The sequence below is a fragment of the Acomys russatus genome, chromosome 16, assembly GCF_903995435.1.
Source record: "Acomys russatus chromosome 16, mAcoRus1.1, whole genome shotgun sequence".
NCBI classification, from domain to species: domain Eukaryota; kingdom Metazoa; phylum Chordata; class Mammalia; order Rodentia; family Muridae; genus Acomys; species Acomys russatus.
The window spans coordinates 45,057,942-45,079,872 of record NC_067152.1 but is presented as its reverse complement, the minus strand read 5'-3'; the positions used below and the strand labels follow the sequence as shown (position 1 = coordinate 45,079,872).

The 21,931-nt window shown below is 54.2% G+C and overlaps 2 protein-coding genes across 2 annotated transcripts in view; one reads left to right on the top strand and one right to left on the bottom strand.

Moving 5' to 3' along the window:
• The window catches only part of Slc26a11 (solute carrier family 26 member 11), a 20,326-nt gene extending 10,045 nt beyond the window's left edge, over window positions 1-10,281 (bottom strand). The window contains 6 exon segments of the mRNA XM_051159177.1: window positions 4,765-4,907; window positions 6,090-6,169; window positions 8,058-8,075; window positions 8,077-8,144; window positions 8,722-8,914; window positions 9,829-10,281. Coding sequence (XP_051015134.1) covers window positions 4,765-4,907; window positions 6,090-6,169; window positions 8,058-8,075; window positions 8,077-8,144; window positions 8,722-8,914; window positions 9,829-10,011 — 685 coding nt within the window. The 5' untranslated portion in view covers window positions 10,012-10,281.
• On the top strand, window positions 10,010-21,931 carry Sgsh (N-sulfoglucosamine sulfohydrolase). Its single transcript, XM_051159301.1, has 9 exons — window positions 10,010-10,076; window positions 11,349-11,432; window positions 14,807-14,967; window positions 16,554-16,659; window positions 17,141-17,291; window positions 17,576-17,732; window positions 18,071-18,152; window positions 19,757-19,960; window positions 21,310-21,931. The coding sequence occupies exons 1-9, from the start codon at window positions 10,010-10,012 to the stop codon at window positions 21,867-21,869; spliced, it is 1,572 nt and encodes a 523-aa protein (XP_051015258.1). The 3' UTR covers window positions 21,870-21,931.

The following is a 21,931-nucleotide window of genomic DNA, read 5'->3' as shown; positions in this document are numbered from 1 at the left end:
ATCAGGAGAAAAGGAAGGGAACCGAGGCACACGCATGTCACAGACAGAGGACAACCCCGCCCCCCACTGCAGCCTGGGAGACTCAGCATGAACCAATGTGGCCATGAGCAGGCATGAGCACGTGGGAGGTGACAGGGGAATGCTTGCCTGCAATCTTGGCAAATCCGGAGGAGGAGGCAGGGGGACTGCAAGTATGAGAGTAGTTTAGGCTACACAGCAGATCAGCCTGTGTTAGATAAGTGCTGCAGTTACACAAAGAGAGCGATAGACAGACGGACAGACAGACAGACAGACAGACAGACAGACAGATGATAGATAGATAGACAGACAGATGATAGATAGATAGATAGACAGATGATAGATAGATAGACAGACAGATGACAGATAGCTGGACAGACAGATGATAGATAGACAGACAGATGACAGATAGACAGACAGATGACAGGTAGATAAGACAGATAAATAGTGAGGGACTATTTTAAGGTACCAAGTTGGGGGGGAAACTAGACTGCTATACCCATTTTATACCCAGCAAAACTGTCTTTGACACATGAAGACAAAACAAAAACCTATTCAGACATAAACGCTGAGAGAATTGACCAGGAAGCCTGCACCACAGGACACGGTTAGCCTCTGTGCAGAGGGAAATGTCAGCACAGAATGCAAGACTCACAAGAACAAACAAAGAGGACCAGAAGCAGTGAGCACGTATGAATGGCTTTCTCCTTATGGCGTCGGCAGATGCAGTCCAAAGTAGAAATAATAAGAGCTGCTACCATATTTACATGGGACGTGTAATACACATGCGGAGGATGTAAGGTCACAGTGACATTGAAGCCAGCAGGGGAAAGAGGCAAGTCGTTACTGTGTCACCATGAAGTTGCAAGAAGGAGGCATGCCACAAACCCTAAAGAACTGTGAAACACAACCTTGAGCAAACACACACTAGACAGAACTAATAAGCCAGTAAAGGTAATAAAATGGAACCATAAAGAGATGGGAGGAACATGAAAGAACAAACACTAAGTGTGGAGATGCACAGCACAGCACACACAGGACACACAGCACACACAGCACACACAGCACACACAGCACACACAGCACACACAGCACACACAGCACACACAGCAAACACAGCACACACACACACAACACACACAGCACACACAGCACACACAGCACACACAGCACACACAGCACACACAGCACACACAGCCACACAGCACAGCACACACCACAGCACAGCACACAGCACATCCACCAGCACATCACACACACAACACACAGCACACACAGCACACACAGCACACACAGCACACACAGCACAGCACACACAGCACCACATCACACACAGCACACACAGCACAGCACAGCACACACAGCACACACAGCAGCACACAGCAAGCCAACAGCACACAGCACCACACGCACACACAGCACACAGCACAGCCAGCCATCACAGCACACACAGCACACACAGCACACACAGCACACAGCAGCACACAGCACACACAGCACAGCACACAGCACACACAGCACACACAGCACACACAGCACACACAGCACACACAGCACACACAGCACAGCACAGCACACACAGCACACACAGCACACACAGCACACACAGCACACACAGCACACACAGCACACACAGCACACACAGCACACACAGCACACACAGCACACACAGCACAGCACACACAGCACACACAGCACACACAGCACACACAGCACAGCACACACAGCACAGCACACACAGCACACACAGCACACACAGCACACACAGCACACACAGCACACACAGCACACACAGCACACACAGCACACACAGCACACACAGCACAGCACACACAGCACACACAGCACAGCACACACAGCACACACAGCACACACAGCACACACAGCACACACAGCACACACAGCACACACAGCACAGCACACACAGCACAGCACACACAGCACACACAGCACACACAGCACACACAGCACACACAGCACACACAACACAGCACACACAGCACACACAGCACACACAGCACACACAGCACACACAGCACAGCAGAGGGCAAACATTCCCACCAGAACAAGACAGACAATACTACAGGACTTAAAAACAAACCCTGTTTATCTGATGTCCACAAAAATCTCACCTTATAGAGACACAGAAGAGCAAGGGGGGGGGGGGGCGTTACATCAGGAAAGAAACAACAGGGCTGGACAGAAGGCTCAGAGGTTAGGAGCACTGTCTGATTTTCCAGGGTCTTGAGTTCAATTCCCAGCAACTACACGGTGGCTCACAGCCATTGATCTGACGCCCCCTTCAGGCCTGCAGAGGCATACATGCAGACAAAAACAAAAAACAAAAACAAACAAAAAAGAAAACCCACTGTATACATAATAATAAATAAATCTTTAAAAAAAAGAAAGAATAACAACAAATCCACCTTACATGTTCATGCACCTAGGAACAGACTTTGTTTCTTTGTTTGTTTGTTTTTCAAGATAAGGTTTCTCTGTGAAACAGCCATGGTTGACCTGGCTGACCTGGACTCACTTTGTAGACCAGGCTGGCCTCGAACTCACAGAGATCCACCTGCCTCTGCCTCCCAAGTGCTGGGATTAAAGGTGCGTGCCACCACGCTGGGCTAGGAACAGACTTTTACAACATCTGAGACAACCTGCAGACAGGAACATAAGCCACAGCCGGAAGTCCACATTCCGCTCTATAATTAACAGGCAGAAAAGACTTTGACAAGAACATACTGGCGGGGGCTGCAGAGGTGGCTCTGTGGGTAAAGGCACGTGGCACTGTCTGAAGACCAGAGGTTGGTCACTGGGACATACAGCGTGGAAGGATCGAACCAACTCTTCCACACGTGCTACCACGCCCAGCTTTTTTTGCTACTGATGTTTTACTTTTGGTTTTTCGAGACAGGGTTGCTCTGTGTAGCCCTGGCTGTCCTGGAACTCCCTCTGTAGACCAGGCTGGCTTCGAACTCAGAGATCTGCCTGTCTCTGCCTCCTGAGTGCTGGGATTACAGGTGTGAGCCACTATACCCAGTTGCTATTGATTTTTTAATTTAACTCACTGTGATCGGAAGTTATGCCTTATTGGTTTAAAATTATTTACACTTAGCTGGGTGGTGGTGGTGCATGCCTGTAATCTCAGTAGTCAGGGAGGCAGAGGCAGGTGGATCTCTGTGAGTCTCAGACAGCCAAGGCTACACAGAAAAACCCTGTCTTGAAAACCCAAAACCGCCGGGTGTGGTGGTGCACACCTTTAATCCCAGCATTTCAGAGGCCGACAGGGGGGTCACTGTGAGTTGGAGGCCAAAAACAAACAAACAAAAAAGAAAGAAAAGAAGCCGGGCAGTGGTGGCGCACGCCTTTAATCCCAGCACTTGGGAGGCAGAGGCAGGTGGATCACTGTGAGTTCAAGGCCAACTTGGTCTACAAAGTGAGTCCAGGACAGCCAAGGCTACACAGAGAAACCCTGTCTGGAAAAACCAAAAAAAAAAAAAAAAAGAAAAGAAAAGAAAAGAAAAACAAAAACACAACAAAAAACAAAAACAAAAACCCATCACTATTTGCATTTAGCAAAACAGTGGTGCACGCCTTTAATCCCAGTACTCAGGAGGCAGAGGCCAGCCTAGTCTACAGCCACAGCTACACAGAGAAACCCTGCATTGAAAACAACAACAGAACAAAAAACAAAACAAAACACAAAATGCAGTAACAAAAAAAACCAAAACAAAATGCAGTAACGAAAACAAAACACAAAATGCAGTAACGAAAACAAAACACAAAACGCAGTAACAAAAACAAAACACAAAATGCAGTAACAAAAACAAAACACAAAATGCAGTAACAAAAATGCAGTAACAAAAAACTACTTGCACCGGGCATGGTGGCTCACACCTTTGATCCCAGCACTCTGGGAGGCAGAGGCAGGCGGATCCCTGTGAGTTCAAGGCCAGCCTGGTCTACAAAGGGAGTCCAGGACAGCCAAGGCTACACAGAGAAACCCTGTCTCAAAAAAAAGTGAAAGTGGGAGGGGCCGTGCTGGAGGTAATCCCAGGGAGAGGGAGGGGAGAACAGAGTGACTATGGCTAAGACACAGGGTATAAATGTACAAAAATGTCAGCATGTCGGTGGAGAGAGAGAGCGCTGGCTGCTCTTCCAGAGGACCCAGTCTCGACTCCCGGCACTCACAGGGCGGCTGATGACTGTCTGTGCCTCTGTGGGCACTGACTGAACATGGTACACTGACATACATGCAGGCGAAACACTCATATACATAAAAGTTAAAAATTAAAATACATTGGGGCTGGAGAGATGGCTCAGAGGTTAAGAACACTGTCTGCTCTTCCAAAGGTCCTGAGTTCCATTCCCAGCAACCACATGGTGGCTCACAACCATCTGAAAAGTGAGCTGATGCCCTCTTCTGGCCTGCAGGTGTACATGCAGATAGATCACCCACACATACAAATAAATAAATCTTTAAAAATTTAAATATATTTTTTAAAGTAATGATCATTCTGTAAATTTTTATTTTATTTTATTTTGGTTTTTCGAGACAGGGTTTCTCTGTGTAGCCTTGGCTGTCCTGCACTCACTTTGTAGACCAGGCCTGCCTCTGCCTGGGAGTGCTGGGATTAAATGCGTGCGACACCACAGTAAATGCCTGCAGCCACGTGTCAGCTCAGCCGTGGGTGGGAGGCACCTACGGCCCCCAGCCAGGCCTCTGCCAGCAGGCCCCCTCACCTGTTGTGACAGTCCACACCAGCCCACGACTGAACTTCACGCCAAAGGGCGTCTCAGGATGGGGAGGAGGCGTGTGCTTGTGCGTCACCTTCAGCACCAGCAGCAGCACCACACAGGCCAGCCCCAGGACGGCGTCGCCCACCCTGCAGACAGAGGACCAGTCAACGTGGACCCAGCACTGTACCTTCCGCTCTTTCCTTTCACTGAGATACGGTTTCTCTATGCAGCTCAAGCAGTCCTTGAACTTGTAATCTTCCTGCCTCAGCATCCTGAACAACAGGACCACAGACCAGTGTATAGCTCTCAGTGGTGCCTTTTTTTTTTTAAATACTTTATTTAATTTTTAATTTATGTGCATTGGTGTGAGGGTGTCAGATCTTAGAGTTACAGACAGTTGTGAGCTGCCGTGTGGGTGCTGGGAATTGAACCCAGGTCCTTTGGAAGAGCAGGCAGTGCTCTTAACCACTGAGCCATCTCTTCAGACCCTCCCCATCCCTCAGTGGTGCCTTTTGCTCCCAGTCTCTCTCTCCCCGCCCTTTCCACCTGTATCTCTGGTCTATTTCAGAGCTACTGTGGCCTCCCAAGAACACACCCCTGTGAGGACCGGGAGGCGAGAGGCCCCTCATCACCATGGTAACTGGACTATTGGCCCTGTTTTCAGTCACATGTCCTCTGGCCTGTAGATGCTTAGACTGTTCTAAGAGGTTTGGAAGGCTTGAGGTTGCATGGTCAGTGACACCCTGCTCATGGCACTGTCTGTGATTGGCCAGTCTCACTCCCTACCTCCCTCAGGGCAGACAGGAAGCATCCCGCCACTGGCTTCAGGCCCTGGGGGATAGGGGCAACAGCAACAGACTATCCTCAGTTTGGGTGGCTCCTCAAATAATTTCTGGCTTAAGGAGCAGGCTGTTCATCCTGGCTTCCCCTGGGCTGCAGGGTGGGTACTTAACTCCCAGAAGGAAAGGTGACCTATGGGTCCCCCAGCTCTCTCCATGGCTCGCCGGCCCTGGACGCTGTATCGGCTGGGTGCTGGGTCTGTGTTCTCGGCCTCGCTGAGAACATTGGAAGTGAGACACTGCCTGGCTTTCTGGACAAAGGGACACAGGAGGCTCCAGGGAGGCTGTCCACACCACCCAGGTCCCTGCTAAAACGCTGCCAACTCTGCATCTGGCCTGGCCTGAGCATCTGCGCGTCTAACTTGCTGCAGGGGGATGGAACAACACTGCTCCCAAGGGCCCATGTGGGACAGAATGCAGGTCACCTGGATCGGATGAAGGTGGGGGTGGGGAGGGGGCCTGGAAGGAAGGACAGAAGCCATCAGGTACCTGGTCTCTCCGATGTGGAGGAAGGTGTGATACACTTGCAGGAAGAACTGCCGGGGGATGTTCCGCAGGCCTAGGAGGTTCTGCTCAAACAGAGGGGCCATCAGAAAAGCACTCCCCTCAGAGGCCAGCTTCTCCCACGCTTCCACCGACTCTCCCTCTCTCCCCATCAGGAGAAACCCCTGGAGTCCTGTGCTGGACCCCCCCAATCCCCACGGCTATGCTGCCTCAGGGCTCCCAGGAGACTAAGGCAAGAGAGTGGAGTTATCTTAGTCAAGACAAAAAGCCAGTTTGGGACACCCCAAAGCAAGGAAACCGGCTCTACAACTGTGTGGTTAGGAGTCCTGGACCATATGTCCTGGTCTGCCTCTACAGACACTGGCCCAAAGTCACGTCTGTTCACTCATAGTCCTGTCCCCACCAACCAGAAGGAAAAATCACACCCACCACAAAACCAAGGAAGACAGGCAGGGCTCCAGGGGAGCTGGGTACTGACCGCCCTCAGGCAGAGGGGCCCTCTACTCCCTGCCAACACTGAGGCGTGGGGACTCTGGGCAAGTAAGCAGAGACGTGCTCTGGGTCTCAGGGGAGACCCGGCCACGTCAGATGGTTGCAGGTCATGATCTAATCGCATTTTTAAAAATCAGGTGGGCAGCTAGGATTACAAAACAGGCGTGCAGAGAAGGATCTCCACGCTGGCATGATGACCACACAAGAGGCCACTCAGCTCTCATGAGGGGAGGGAGAAGTATGCTGTATTCCAAGTAAAGGCAGGGCCTCCCTGACACCCTGGCGTGAACAATACCCCTTCATCACACTCACCCACACTTTATTGTTCATTTGTTTTAAAGTGGACACAATGACAAACCTACGATCTAGGGGCCTAGTGTGTGTTGAGAGTTACACACATGAAAGTATGACCTGGTAACTAGCCATCAGCGTGAAAAAATATATATATAAGAAAAGAAAAAAAGAAAGAAGGAAAGAAAAAGAAAACAGAACCACCTCACACACATACACGTATCCCAGCCTGGATTTCTCAGCCTGCACAGAGAGGCACAGCATCCCCTGGCCCTAGGGAGCATGCCTTGCAGAGATGTGTGGTGGTGACACAGGGCCACATGACATATGGTGACACATGACAAGCCAGTCATGTGGCCCTGAGTATGCCATGAGGGACCCAAGTTGCCAAGTGCAGGACAGAGTTTAGCCCCACTCTGCACACGCTTGCTGGGTGCATGGACACTTCACACCTCAGTCCCATCCTCCAGGGCTGGCAGCGGAGAAAGCAAATTCCACCCTTGGAGTCGGGCGTGGTGGCACATATGCCTTTAATCCCAGCACTCAGGAGGCTAGACACAGAGAAACCCTAGCCTTAAAAAACAACAAACAAACAAACAAACAACAACAACAAAAATGGCAAAGAAAACTCAGGAGGCAGAGGCAGGCGGATCCCTGTGAGTTCGAGGCCAGGTTGGTCTACAAAGAGAGTTCCAGGACAGCCAGAGCTGTTACACAGAGAAACTCTGTCTCAAAAAAAACAAAAAGAAAAAAGGAGAAAAAAGAAGAAGAAGAAGAAGAAGAAGAGGAGGAGGAGGAGGAGGAGGAAGAGGAGGGGGAGGAGGAGGGGGAGAGAGGGAGAAGAGGAGGGGGAGGAGGAGGAGGAGGAGAGACCACAGCAGCAAAGCCACGTGGAGCTGGGCAGTTCCCTGGCAACAACAAGTCTCCCAAGGAATTCCTCGTAAGGACAGAACAGAAAACCCAGGCACTGAGGCACAGCCACAGTAAAGCCAGGGGTACAGCCACCAGCCCCAGATGTCTCTCAACACCTCCCTTAGGAAGAGGAGACCCCGGAGAACTCCACGGGGAACACACAGCTACAGGCCCCAGCTAGCAGCCTGGCCTTGACCTTACTCCCAGGCCAGACAGCAGCAGCCACAGGGGCAGAGTCCAGGCGGACAGTGTGCCCACCTTGATCTGTCCAAAGCCCAATGGTGATGGTGGCAGCGGAAGTGAAGCCTTTAATGACGGGGCAGGAGATGAAGTCCAGCAGGAACCCTGTGGCCAACAGAGAACTGAGACACTTAACCCACTCAGCTTCAGGAGAAGGGGTGCATGTGGCCCAGAAGTGGCACAGTGGGGCTGGGGGTGGGGGGTAGACTGCAGCTAAGGATGGACGGCTGACATGCTGCTCTGGACATTTTTTCCAAAGATTTATTATTTTTTTAATTTATATGTATCTAATGTGTGTACCTGTGTGCATTCGTGTGCACCGTGTGTGTGCAGGTGTGAACAGAGGCCAGGAGAGGACGCCATGTCCCCTGAAACTAGAGCTAGCATTGGTTCTAAGTTGCCCATGTGGCCACTGGAAACGGAACCCAGGTCCTCTGCAAGAGTAATATAGGCTCTTAACTGTGGCCAACTTTCCAGCCCGTATTCTAGACATTTCTGGAAGGTAGGAAAGGTCTACACTCTAGGGACCCAACATTTCTGGCCCCTGTGCAGAATACAGTCGAGTTGGAGGCTGCCCCCCCCCCCATATACAGCCATGCACAGAAAAGCACCCCAGGAGGCCTTGGTACCCCAGGAGAAGCAGCCTGAAGCCACATCCCACAGCAGGAAAGTGGAGTCTTACCCAAGTGCAGGAGCCCCATAGCCAGCTGGACACACCCAGACAGGAAGGCAAGCAGCACGGCATAGGCAGGTTCACGGAAAGTGTACAAGGACACCAGGAGGGACATGACAGCCGTGGGGCCCAGAGTCACGTCCCGGGAGGTGCCCAGGAAGAGATACACGAAGCATCCCGTGAAGGCAGAGTAGAGGCCGTACTGTTGGGGAAAGACTACAGTGAACCCCGGGAGGCCCAGGCCGGTCAGTATGCATCGATGTCTCTGCTGTTAAGCTGTCAATCCCGCACACACCAGAGCATGCTCTTCTCTCCTTCTGTTAACTACCAAGGGTGGGGTGGGGGAGCGCTCGGAGAGCTGTTTATATCTCTGGGTCTGAGGAAGTGTTCCTTCTTTTAAACTTTATGTGCCTGAGTATTCTGCCCACGTGTGTGTGTGTGTGTGTGTGTGTGTGTGTGTGTGTGTGTGTGTGTGTATGTGTGTGCACGCGTGCGCACCATGTGAGTGCAGGTGACCTCGGAGGCCAGTGCTGGACGCCCTGTATAAGCTGCCCCAGGTGGGTGCTGGGACCTGGATCCAGATCCTCTGCAAGAGCAGCAAACAAACAAACAAAATCTGTTGTCTTAGCTGGGCCTGTGGTGGCTCACACCTGTAATCCCAGCACTCAAGGAGGCAGAGACAAGCGAATCTCTGTGAGTTCGAGGCCAGCCTGATCTATAAAGCAAGTCCAGGACAGCCAAGACTACATACACAGAGAAAACCCTGTCTTGGGGGGAAAAAAAACAACAAAACAAAACCTGTTGTCTTGTGACTGAGTCTTGCTATGATAGGTTGGCCTTGTGCTCTCAATCCTCTTGTCTCAACTTCCCAAGAGCTGGGCTATCTAGACACATGCCACCAGTACCTGGCTGTTCTTAAGGTCACCCTGAGGCATGATTTGGGTCCCAGCTGAAAAAATCCAGGACCAGCTTGGCACCAAAAGGCAGTCACATGCTAAAAGATTAGACGCAAAGGGGCCATCCGCAAGGAAGTGTCGGACTCCACTGTTTCTGCCTCGAGATAGACACTGAGGGACAGGAAGGGGTCAGGCCACGGAGAGGGGATGGCCACTTCACCTGGGGTGGGAGTCCAGCCACTTCTGCATAGGCCAGCGCCTGGGGGATGACCGTCAGTCCCACAGAGAGTCCAGCAATAAAGTCCATCCTCAGCCAGTGCAGAGAGTAGGCAGGCAGCCAGGCCAGGATGGGCAGCCTTCTCTGCAGGGCCACACGAGAGCAACAGCGGGTGTCTGGTGCCATGTCCAAGCTGGGGGATCTGGCTGACCCAGACCTTCCACGGAGCAGTGATCAGAGCTTGGGAGAAGGTGGCGATTTGACCTGTAGTGACCCGTTCCCAAGGGCCTCAGGACCAGTCTGTCTTTTGTGAAGGGAGGCTGAGCCAAGTAGCCAAGTTCCCCAAACTGTGAAGATCTGGAAAAAGAAGCCAGCAACCTGTGCACATGGGCCTGGACTAAGGATTCCGGAAGGCCTCTCTTTTCCCCCTCTTGGCCACTGGCCCTGAACCCCACCGTCCCCCGCTGAACCCCACTGTCCCCAAGCTTCAGTGTCTCTCCATTACCAACTCCTACCAACAAAACCTGGTAAACTAGTTCTTCATGGGATGCCTAAAGACTGAATTTTCACCTCTGAAGAATCCCTTCCTTTCTTTTGCCCCCTCCCCAGGGAACTTGGCTGTACCAGCCCCAGAGAGAAGCTGGTCCTGCAGGCTCAGGAAAGAGTGTGTGGGTGGGCAGCCTGGAGGCCCCAAGGGAACCAAGATTTACAAGTGTGCACCAAATCACCGCGGAGGAAGGGCTCCACCCACCACTGAGGGCTGCAATTGGAGGAATGGGGGCGGGGTGGCTCACATGATTTACCCAGTTCCCACCTGTGACGTGTACAGCCTGAGTTGGGCCCTGAAGACCCTAGTTTGTTTTCCAAAGACCAAGTAGAACTCCCGAATTAATTCTAGAACTAATTCTGGGCGCGTAGCATCCGCTAAGATCCTGGCACGCGGACACAAGAGCGCGCGCGGACGGACACACACACACACACACACACACACACACACACACACACACACACACACACGTCCCAGCACCATAGCTGCTTCACCACTACTGGTTCACGCGCCCAGCCCTTGATGTGCCGCTCTGGACAAAACCCACTCCTCCCCACTCACACGCCGCCGCTAGTGGGGGATCCCGGAGTCCAGTGAGGACCCTGAGATGCCAGTGGGGACCACAAGCAAGTCGGAGAACTTGGAGTAAGGCTGAGGGCGCCGGGACTCCAATGGGAGCGGTGGGGAGGGGCCCGGGTGTTGGGTGCACCAGGAGACCCCAGCACTGGCCCCGTGTCCACAGCCCCTGGTGACTGCAGCCCAACAGGGCTACGCACTCCCTCTCTCCTCCACTCCACGGATCCAGACTTACCTACCGGACACTGAGGCTCGGAGTCTCCCGAGGTGGCCCTAGCTGAGTCTGCAGGAATCTCAGGGGCAGAGTGGGCAGGACCTGGGCGGGGCCTAACACGCACGTGACCGTGGGGTGGAGGGGCGAGCCGGAACCGCTTACTTTGACCCGCGCAGCCATGCACAGGCCCCGGACTGGCCCGCTGCACAGTGCTGTTGGTCCTGGGACTCTGCGGTGGCTCGCACTCCCGCAATGTGCTGCTAATTGTTGGTGAGTGCCGCCTGTCTCTTGCGTGGCCGTCCTCCGCTACCTGCTGTTGCCGCAGAAGCGGCCCCTCGGCTCTTCCCAGCCACTGGTCGGTGCTGACCCATGCGCGCCGGCTCCCTTGCAGCCCCACTGCCATCCCTCCCGTTGTGGGTCTCTTGTGTCTGGTCCTCCTGCTTCTGCCCTCCCCGGTCTGGCCCAGCACTCCCACATCTGTAGTCAAGAGTTGCCAGGGAGACCCGGTGGCATAGGGGGTTTACAGGCTCCTGAGAAGGGTGGAGGCTGGCCCCTGAGTCCTTGAGTCTTTGCAGGATGTCCTGGCACAGCCCTTTTCCCTCCCGGCCCAGAGGTACAGTACTCCATTGCCCATCCAAACTCCCTCAGCCCCTCTTAGAAACCACCAAGTTCCTCCTGCGTTCACGAGACTTCCTGTTTGGGTGATCAGTGCCTGGCTTGTGACAACCCAGGCCTTCTGAGGTCTGGCCCTGGGCCAGGACCACACTTTCTGATAAATTTTGTGGTGTCTGGGCAGGCCAGTTGGCTAATTGTAACATAAACAATGCTTTGCTGTCTCGGGACCACGACCCCCTACATCTCTCTGGGGCACTAGTGAAGATTTGTGCAGAGTGCACATACATGGATAGGATTGCTGCTGGAACCTTTGGAGCCTGGCCCAGCCTGTTTAGGTTCTGTCTCAGCTTAGACAGCCATAACTACAAAAACCCAAGAGGCTTGGGGCTGGAGTGGTAGGTGAGCACTTAAGAGTACTTGCCACCTTTCCAGAGGTCACAGGTTCAATTCCCAGCACCTCCATGGCATCTCACAGCGATTCTTTTCCTTTTTCTTTCTTTCTTTCTTTCTTTTTTTTTTTTTTTAAGATTTATTTATTTTTATGTGCATTTGGTGTTCTGCCTGCATGTCTGTGTGACGGTGGAACTGGAGTTACAGATAGTGGTGAGCTGCCATGTGGTTGCTGGGAATTGAACCCAGGTCCTCTGGAAGAGCAGCCAGCGCTCTTAACCACTGAGCCATCTCTCCAGCCCCTCACAGGATCTTTAACTCCACTTCTAAGGCATCCAATGATCCCTTTTCATCTTTGTGGGCATTCCAGGCAGGGTGCACACGTGTATACCTGCAGGCCAAATACCCACAAAGCATAAAATAAAAGTTAAAGCACACACACACATACACACACACACACATACACACACACACACAGCCATGGTTTTGTTTTGTTTGGTTGGTTTTTTTGTTTGGTTTTGGTTTCCGAGACAGGGTTTCTCTGTGCAGCCTTGACTGTCCTAGACTCACTTTGTAGACCAAACTGGCCTCGAACTCACAGAGATCCACCTGCCTCTGCCTCCCGAGTGCTGAGATTAAAGGTGTGCACCACCACTGCCCAGTTTACAGGCCATCTTTCTAACAAACAAATGTATTTCTTTTTTCTTTTCCTTTTTTTTTTTTAGACAGGGTGTGTGTGTCACCACACCTGGCCTAAACAAATGTATTTCTAGCAATTCCAGAATATGGAGACTGGGACCAGGCAGCCAGCGGCTCCTCCGTCTGGCTCTGGGGAGGCCTTCCTGGCTTGTTGATGGCGGCCTTCTCATTCCTGAGCATGACAGAAATGCCGCAGTCCCCTTGGATTGGACCCGCCCCCATTTAACCATTACGGACTGTGGATTCAGACAGTGACAGCATCAAATTTGGAAGGATGCAGTTCAGTCTGTATCAGTGTCATAAGCGGGTGCTGGGACCTTTGTGTGCAGAAGCAGCTTGCTTCCTGGCCTTCAGCAGAAGGCACACCTAACGCAGTAGTTCCACCCTGTCCTCCAGTTTGTCTTTCCTCCCATTTGTCCTCCCCCTGTCCTCCCCCGTCCTCCCCTGTCCTCCCCCTTTCCTCCCCTGTCCTCCCCCTTTCCTCCCCCCTGTCCTCCCCCTGTCCTTCCCCTTGTCCTCCCTCCTGTCCTCCCCTCCGTCCTCCCCTGTCCTCCCCCCTGTCCTCCCCCCTGTCCTTCCCTGTTCTCCCCCCTGTCCCCCCCCATCCTCCCCCTTTCCTCCCACCTATCCTCCCCTGTCCTCCCCCCGTCCTCCCCCTGTCCTCCCACCTGTCCTCCCCCCTGTCCTCCCCCCTGTCCTCCCCTGTCCTCCCCCTTTCCTCCCACCTGTCCTCCCCTGTCCTCCCCTGTCCTCCCCCCCGTCCTCCCCTTGTCCTCCCCCCCTGTCCTCCCCCTGTCATCCCCCCTGTCCTCCCCCGTCCTCCCCCCTGTCCTCCCCCTGTCCTCCCTCCTGTCCTCCCCCCGTCCTTCCCCTGTCCTCCCTCCTGTCCTCCCCCCTGTCCTCCCCCTGTCCTCCCCTGTTCTCCCCCCGTCCTCCCTCCTTTCCTTCCACCTGTCCTCCCCCTTTCCTCCCACCTGTCCTCCCCCTTTCCTCCCACCTGTCCTCCCCTGTCCTCCCACCTGTCCTCTCCCCTGTCCTCCCCCCTTTCCTCCCCTGTCCTCCCACCTGTCCTCCCCCTCATCCTCCCCCCATCCTCCCCCCTTTCCTCCCCCCTGTCCTCCCACCTGTCCTCCTCGTTCTCCTGTCTGTCCTCCCACCTGTCCCCACGCCCTGCCTGCTCAGCTGTCTTTGGTTCTTGCCTGGTTGGTCCAGTGGGGTACAGGGTGGCAGCTGGCCCAGAGGCTGGCCTTTGTTGAAGGATTGCATTGCCTCTGAGGCAGGTGAGTGACATGTTGCCACCAGGGTTCTCCTCAGTTACTCCTGGAGTGCCCCTGCTGCCCTCTCCTGCAGAGTAGGATCTGGGTGGCCTGTCTCCATGTCAACTGCCCGGCAGTGGCTGTGGAGCTTCACCGCTCCAGGCTTCTGGTGCCTCCTGTGCGCACACACGCACCTCAGCTGTGTCCTGGGCATGGCTCTCCCGGCTGGCTGTCACCTTGTGAGGTGTCTGCAAAGCCCAGGGAGGCCCAGTAGCCTGCCACGATGGCATTCAGCTGCCACCTGCTAACATGCCTGCAAAGACACCACATTTTCTGGGGTGTTATGCTCCGCACACTAGCCCACCTGTTAACATTCTCACCTGAGTGCCCAGTATTGGGTCCCATGCAAGCCACCCTGTCACCACATCCACCCAGGGAATCTTGCCTGCCTGTGTGGTCCCTGCTTGCTCACAGCTCCTGTGTAATTGTGCCTGGCATCATATACCCTCTCAGGTAGGTGTCCTGCCTTCTGGGAGTATCTTGTTCTGAGCATCACAGGGCCAGGCTTCTCAACAGTACCACCCTGTCATGTCGTGTGCCCCCCACCCTCCCAACCCCCACCATGGCCGCCCCGACTGTCTCTTCTGAACCCAGCCAACGTGCCCTCTGTTCTGACTTCCTCAGCGGATGATGGAGGCTTTGAGAGTGGCGCATACAACAATAGTGCCATCACCACCCCTCACCTGGACGCCCTGGCCCGCCGCAGCCTCATCTTCCGGAATGCCTTTACCTCAGTCAGCAGCTGTTCCCCCAGCCGTGCCAGCCTCCTCACTGGCCTGCCCCAGGTAAGAGTAGCTAGTGAGGGTGGGGGGGGGGGGCTGGAGACACAGCTCAGCGGTTAAGAGCACTGACTGCTCTTCCAGAGGTCCTGAGTTCAATTCCCAGCAACCACATGGTGGCTCACAACCGTCTATGATGTGATCTATGATGTGATCTGGTGCCCTCTTCTGGCCTGCAGGTGCACATGCAGGCAGAGCATTGTATATATAATAACAAATAAATAAATTAAAAAAAAAAAAAACAGAGTGGCTAGTGTGATGGAGGTGGGAGAGGTAGATAGGTGACTCTAGGGCCCAGGAAAACCGGCCTCCCTCCCTGGGTGCTGCCTAGTTTCCCTTAGGGGCAGGTACAGCCCAGAGGTCTCAGATGCAAACAGAGCTCAGCCTCACCACCTCTCAGCTCAGCTGGCTCTGCTGTTCCATGGCTGTGAACAAACAGCATACCCCTCAGTGCCTTAGTGTTCTCATCTGTGACATGGGTACAGTGAGATGTCACTCACGGGTCATTGTGGGGTTGGCCAAGCATGGCTGTGTGGGGAAAGGGCCCTGCATGGTGGGTGGGCTCCCGTGTACGGTCAAGGCACTTCCTTTTTTTGTTGTTATGGTAAAGTACACAAAACATAAAGTTTGCCCTCTCAACAGCACGGTCAGTGCTGTTAAACACGCTCACATGACTACAGGCACCCTACAAGTTGCTTTAGCTGAGATTCTCTCTCTCTCAATAAATACCACCAACGCCATTGCTGCCAGACTGACCCCGCCCTCCACTCTGTCTAAATCTGATGACTTCAGGGCCCTCCTGCAGGTGGAGCCACCCCCTGTGACTGGTAGTGACACTGAGCTTAGATTCTCTATGGGATCTGCTCCTTGTAGCCCTTGTCAGAACTTACTAATCTTATTCAAGATCTTTGTTGGGGTGGAAGATGGTTAGCACTGGGTCCCAGCGCTCGGGAGGCAGAGGCAGTTCACAGCCAGCCTGTTCTACAGAGTGTGTTCCAGGGCAGCCAGGGCTACATGCAGAGACCCTGTGTCTGCGTCAGTGTTGCTTGTCTGTTTGGTTTTAGTTTTTTGAGACAGGATTTCTCTGTTACACAGAACCCTGGCTGTCCTGGACTCACCCTGTAGACCAGGCTGGCCTCGAACTCACAGTGATTCTCTGGCCTCTGCCTCCCAAGTGCTAGGATTAAAGGCGTGCGCCACCACGCCTGGCTTGGGAATCCGTTCTTCCCCCACACCATGTGGGTCTCAGGAATGGAACGTCATCAGGCTGAACGCTTTTCCAGATGAGCTATCTTGCACAACCCCCAACCTTTTTGGAGACAGGGTCTAGGCCCAGGCTTGCCTCAGACTCACTGTGGGGGGGGGGGCGGGGGGGTAGGGGGGGTGGGGGGGGGACATATCCTCCCTGGATCCCTTCCTCCCTGCTGGTGTCCCCTGGCACAGGAGGGAGAGCAGGGCGGAGTCCCCTAGGGCCAGCATCCTGAAGGGGCCTGGGAGGAGCCGTGGGGTGTCGGAGCCCAGCCTCACGGCATTGGGAGGAGCCGTGGGGTGTCGGAGCCCAGCCTCACGGCATCGGGCGCCTTTGTCTGCAGCATCAGAATGGCATGTATGGGCTCCACCAGGATGTACATCACTTCAGCTCCTTCAACAAGGTGCGGAGCCTACCGCTGCTGCTCAGCCAGGCCGGAGTGCGCACAGGTGAGGCATGCCCCCCCTCCCCAGCCAAAGCTGTAGGTCTGAGTCAAGCCTGCAGGAGGTGGTACTGGGATCCTATCCCTGCTGGTGCTATTAGAAAGTCCCAACAGGGGCTGGAGAGATGGCTCAGAGGTTAAGGGCACTGAGTTCAATTCCCAGCAACCACATAGTGGCTCAGAACCATCTATAATGGGATCTGATGCCCTCTCATGGCCTGCAGGTGTACATGCAGACAGAGCACTGTATACATAATAATTAAATAAATCTTTAAAAAAAAGAAAGAAAGTCCCTAACAGCGGTGTTTGTACCAACCTGTGTGACCTGCTGCTCAGCCAGGCCAGCATGCACACAGGGGAGGTGAGGCTACTTTGTGATCCTTTCTAGTCTCTTAGAGAGGGAGGCTCCAAACTGCCCATCCGTAGCAGCCACACGTTTGGGGTTTGGGCAGGATAAGGGGACAGAGTGGATCCTTGTCCACCCTCAGGTATCGTTGGGAAAAAGCACGTGGGTCCGGAGGCGGTGTACCCCTTCGACTTTGCATTCACGGAGGAGAACAGCTCTGTGCTGCAAGTGGGGAGGAACATCACTAGAATCAAGCAACTAGTCCAGCAATTCCTGCAGACTCGGGACGACAGGTACGGGGGTGGGAGGCGTGGCGGGTAGGGGGAGGCTCCGCCCTGCTAACCCTCTCGGGTGGCCAGACCTCTCAGCGCTGGGCTTAGGCCGTCATCCCAGGGCTCACAGGTGGCTGTGGCAGGGGCAGAGGAAAACATTCTAGATGCCCAGGAGAAAAGGGAGACGGGGTGACTTGCCAGTAAGAGTAAGCCGAGCCAGTGTGCCGACCCAAGAACTGGGGCTCATGGGGTCAGGACAGTGGCCTGGCCTTGGCACCCATACTGACCCATCCCTTCATGTTCAGGCCTTTCTTCCTCTACGTGGCTTTCCACGACCCCCACCGCTGTGGGCACTCCCAGCCCCAGTACGGAACCTTCTGTGAGAAGTTTGGCAACGGGAAGAGCGGCATGGGGCGCATTCCAGACTGGACACCCCAGACCTACGACCCTCAGCATGTGACGGTAGGAGGGGCCCTTGCAATGTTTCCAAGGCCTATAACCCACCGTGCTCTAAATCCAGGGCCCTGGGCTCCTTAGAGCCTGCAGGCCTCAGCCCTGGGATGAGGGGACTCGGCTCTAGGTCCTTGTGTGCGGGCTGCAGGGGGAGCCCTGGACCCTGGAGACAAAGCAATTGGATGTGTGCAAAGTAAAGCTGCACCGACCAGTCTGTTCATGCGAGAATGGGGGAAGGACACCGCACTGCCTCCTACCCAGTCGGAAATGGCCACTGTTGACCGTGACCTGTCCAGTCCCTGCCCCCGCCCGTTCTCAAGCGCTCTGCCCCCGGCCTTCTCCCTCAGGTGCCTTACTTTGTCCCTGACACACCAGCAGCCCGCGCAGACCTAGCCGCTCAGTATACCACCATCGGCCGGATGGACCAAGGTGGGTCCCCGTGACCAAGGCTGTCTTTCTCATCACAGGCCAGGGACCTCTAGCCAGGCTGGGCTCGGCTCAAGTGGGTCCCAGTAGGAACATAGCGTGAGCCAGGGTTGGTGTCGAAGGCCCGAGTCTTTGCTTTTGCGGCCTCAGTATCCCTGGGTTCACGGCCACGTTGCGGCAAGCTCCAGCCCCGGCTTCACGTCACCTGCTTAGCTGTGCGTCTTTTGCCCCTTTGTCTGTTGCTCTTCTTCTTCTTTTTTAAAAAATATGTTACTTGTATGGGTGTTTTGCCTATGTGTATGTAAGTACATCACATGCATGCAGTGCCCACCAAAAAAAGGGCAACAGATCTTCTGAATTGGAGTTACAGACAGTTGTGAGCCACCCAGTGGTTGCTGGAAATCGAACCCAGGTCCTCTGGAAGAGCAGCCAGTGCTCATAACCACTAAAAAACTATCTCTCCAGCCACATTCTTTTTATTAATTAAATTAAATTTTTTATTTTGTTTTTCATGCGTGCATGTGTTTGTGCGTGCACATTTTTACACATATGTGGATGTACAAATGTGTGTGTGCACGTGGAGGCCCGAGGTTGGTGTTGGAAGTCATCTACAATCTCATTTCCATTTTACTTTCTGAAGCAGAGCCTGTCAGTCAAACCCAGAGCCTGCTGACAGAGCTGGTCCTCTGAGCCAGCATGCTCTGGGCATCCCATTTCTGCCATGCATGGCTGGGACTCCAGGCTCTCTCACCCACCTGGCAATTATGTGGGTTTCTGGGATCCAAACTGCAATCCTGACTCTTGCATGGCAAGCACGTCAGTGGCTAAGCTGTCTCCAGGTGCCCTCTCTTTTGTTTTTTGTTTTTGTTTTTTTTTTTTTTCAAAACAGGGTTTCTCTGTGTATCCCTGGCTGTCCTGGACTCACTTTTGTAGACTAGGCTGGCCTCGAACTCACAGTGATCCACCTGCCTCTGCCTCCCTGGGATTAAGGGTATGTGCCACCATGCCTGGCCCCTTCTCCATGGATCCTTACTTGCATCTATCTGCTAAGTCTGTCTTCTAAAGAGGAGGGTACTCACAGGCTCCTGTGGACATGCCTAGGGGTGGGATCCAAGCCTGCAGGGGATGGTACTGGGATCACATCCCTGCTGGTGTGCTATTAAAAGGTCCCACCAGGCGGTGGTGGCTCCCACCTTTAACCCCAGCACGTGGGAGGCAGAAGCAGGCGGATTGCTATGAGTTCAAGGCCAGCCTGGTCTACAAAAGTAAGTCCAGGACAGCCAGGGCTACATTGAGAAACCCTGTCTGGGAAAAAAAAACAAGTCCCTAACAGTGATGTCTTGCCCAAGCTGTCACTCTGCTCCATGGGACAGACACAAGATTCTAAACACAGAAGCTAGCTCGGCAGTAGCAGCAGCAATGTGACAGCAGTTCTGAGGGATGAGGGGTCCCAAGCCATGTGACCTGCTCAAGTACAGGGGCTGTGAGCTGGAAGCAAGAGGCTTGGCCTGCAGGGAGGACCGGAGGGGTGTTTGAGGGCCAGGAGGTAACAGCCCAGGGATGAACGGACACACGTGCCCGAGCCTTCTCCCTCCTCCTTTCCTCAGGGGTAGGACTGGTGCTCCAGGAGCTGCGAGGTGCCGGGGTGCTCAACGACACCCTCATCATCTTCACATCTGACAATGGGATCCCCTTCCCCAGTGGCAGGACCAATCTGTACTGGCCCGGCACAGCCGAGCCCTTGTTGGTGTCATCCCCAGAGCACCCACAACGTTGGGGCCAGGTCAGCGAGGCCTACGTGAGCCTTCTGGGTATGCCTGTCTGTCTGTCTGTCTGTCTGTCTGTCTGTCTGTCTGTCTGTCTGTCTGTCTCATGGGAGGGGAGAAGTGCAGTCCAGTGGGACTGGCATGGGTCAGGTGCTGGAGTGCTCCCTGATGTAGGTAGTGCTCCTCCACCTGAGTAGGGACTGGGAGGCCTGCTCCTGTCGGGTCATGACCCCTCAGAGCGTCTGGTGGGTTCCAGGTGGTACCAATGGACTGTGGGTTACCCACTTGAGAACGAACCATCTCCATTTTTCTCGGGATCCAGAGCCTCTCGTGACTTAGCTCTGAGAGGCGCTGGCAATCCAGCTCCTCACCATGAGGGACTAAGCCCGCAGGTATGGGGAACAGAGAGTTAGACAACCCAGGCAGAAGCCTGCTGTGCCCCTCACTGCTTGGAAAGAGCCCCTACGTTCTTCTCAGGGCTTGCGAGATGGGCTCCCTCCAGCTCAGGAGCCACCTCTGCGCGTGACCCTGAACCATGAGTGAGGGAACCATGTGACCGACTCTGAGTGACTACTGAGCCCTCCGTACCCAGGGCTCTCTTGATGCATAGGATTTTGGAAGGCCCTGCTGTTGTTAATTTAAAAGTATTTCCTAAGTAATGTTTATTATTATGTTTATAATTATCTCAGCATTGTTATCCAACCCGCCTTCACAGTCGATAAAGACATAGACACCTGATCTATTTTAGAATAGCCTTACTTCACCTGGGGCATGGCAGATATCACCTCCTGAGCGACCTTCCGTTATATCCCAAGCCCCCGTATCATGGCATCTGCTCTAATAAACTCTACCTGGGCTACCTCCCATCCATAAGTACTTGCTAATGTCCTCCCTCCCTCCATGCCAGGCCTGCTATGTACAGTTCCCACACTAACCTTGGTAGCCGGTCCCTCTTCCTCCCAAGATCCTTCTCTCCCCCAAACCTGAGAACTTTGGCCACACCTGCCCCGTGCTGCCCTGCCCGGGTTTAGGCCTTTTAATCAGCCAGCCTGGAATACTTCCTTAGGCATCATTTTCAGGTGTGTCCTGGGGTGGGGGTGGGGGTAGTAATTAGCAGTCTAATACAAAGCACCAGGCCATGCCCCGACAAGGTCCCTGGATATCGGCAAGCCAGGGCCTCTGGTTATGCCATTATTGACCTCACAGGCAAGAAGTGACCAGTGATGAGAGGTACAACCCAGAGCAGCCCTTCTCCACTGGTAGTCTGATCCTTGACAGGGGTGGGGAGGTGGGGGTGAGGTGGGGGTGGGGGGGGGGGGGGGGAAGCATGGGATTTCTAGAGAGACTCAGATTCAGCCCTCGGGGACCCCTGCTAAGAGGCTGTTCCTTTCCAGACCTCACCCCCACCATCCTGGACTGGTTCTCCATCCCGTACCCCAGCTATGCCATCTTCGGCTCAAAGACGGTCCAGCTCACAGGCCGATCCCTGCTGCCCGCGCTGGAGACGGAGCCCCCGTGGGCCACCGTGTTCAGCAGCCAGAGCCACCATGAGGTCACCATGTCCTACCCCATGCGCTCCGTGCACCACCAGAACTTCCGCCTCATTCACAACCTCAACTTCAAGATGCCGTTTCCCATCGACCAAGATTTCTACGTCTCGCCGACCTTCCAGGATATCCTGAACCGCACCACATCCGGCCAGCCCACGGGCTGGTACAAGGATCTCCACCATTACTACTACCGGGAACGCTGGGAACTCTACGACGTGAGCCGGGACCCTCGAGAGACGCAGAACCTGGCCGCCGACCCACACTTCGCTCAAGTGCTGGAGATGCTGAAAACTCAGCTGGTCAAGTGGCAATGGGGGACGCATGACCCATGGGTGTGCGCCCCTGACGGCGTCCTAGAGGAAAAGCTTACACCTCAGTGCCAGCCCCTTCACAATGAGCTCTGACAGCCCCTGGGGCCCCTGCCAGCCCTCCGAGACACAGAGGGGCCAATGGAGGCGGTGCCAAC

Coding starts and splice junctions, on each gene's coding strand:
- Sgsh (XM_051159301.1), top strand. CDS start 10,010: ATGTCCAAGCTGGGGGATCTGGCTGACCCAGACCTTCCACGGAGCAGT. Junction 10,077..11,348: donor TGATCAGAGCTTGGGAGAAG/GTGGCGATTTGA, acceptor AGCCATGCACAG/GCCCCGGACTGGCCCGCTGC. Junction 17,733..18,070: donor ACGACCCTCAGCATGTGACG/GTAGGAGGGGCC, acceptor CTTCTCCCTCAG/GTGCCTTACTTTGTCCCTGA.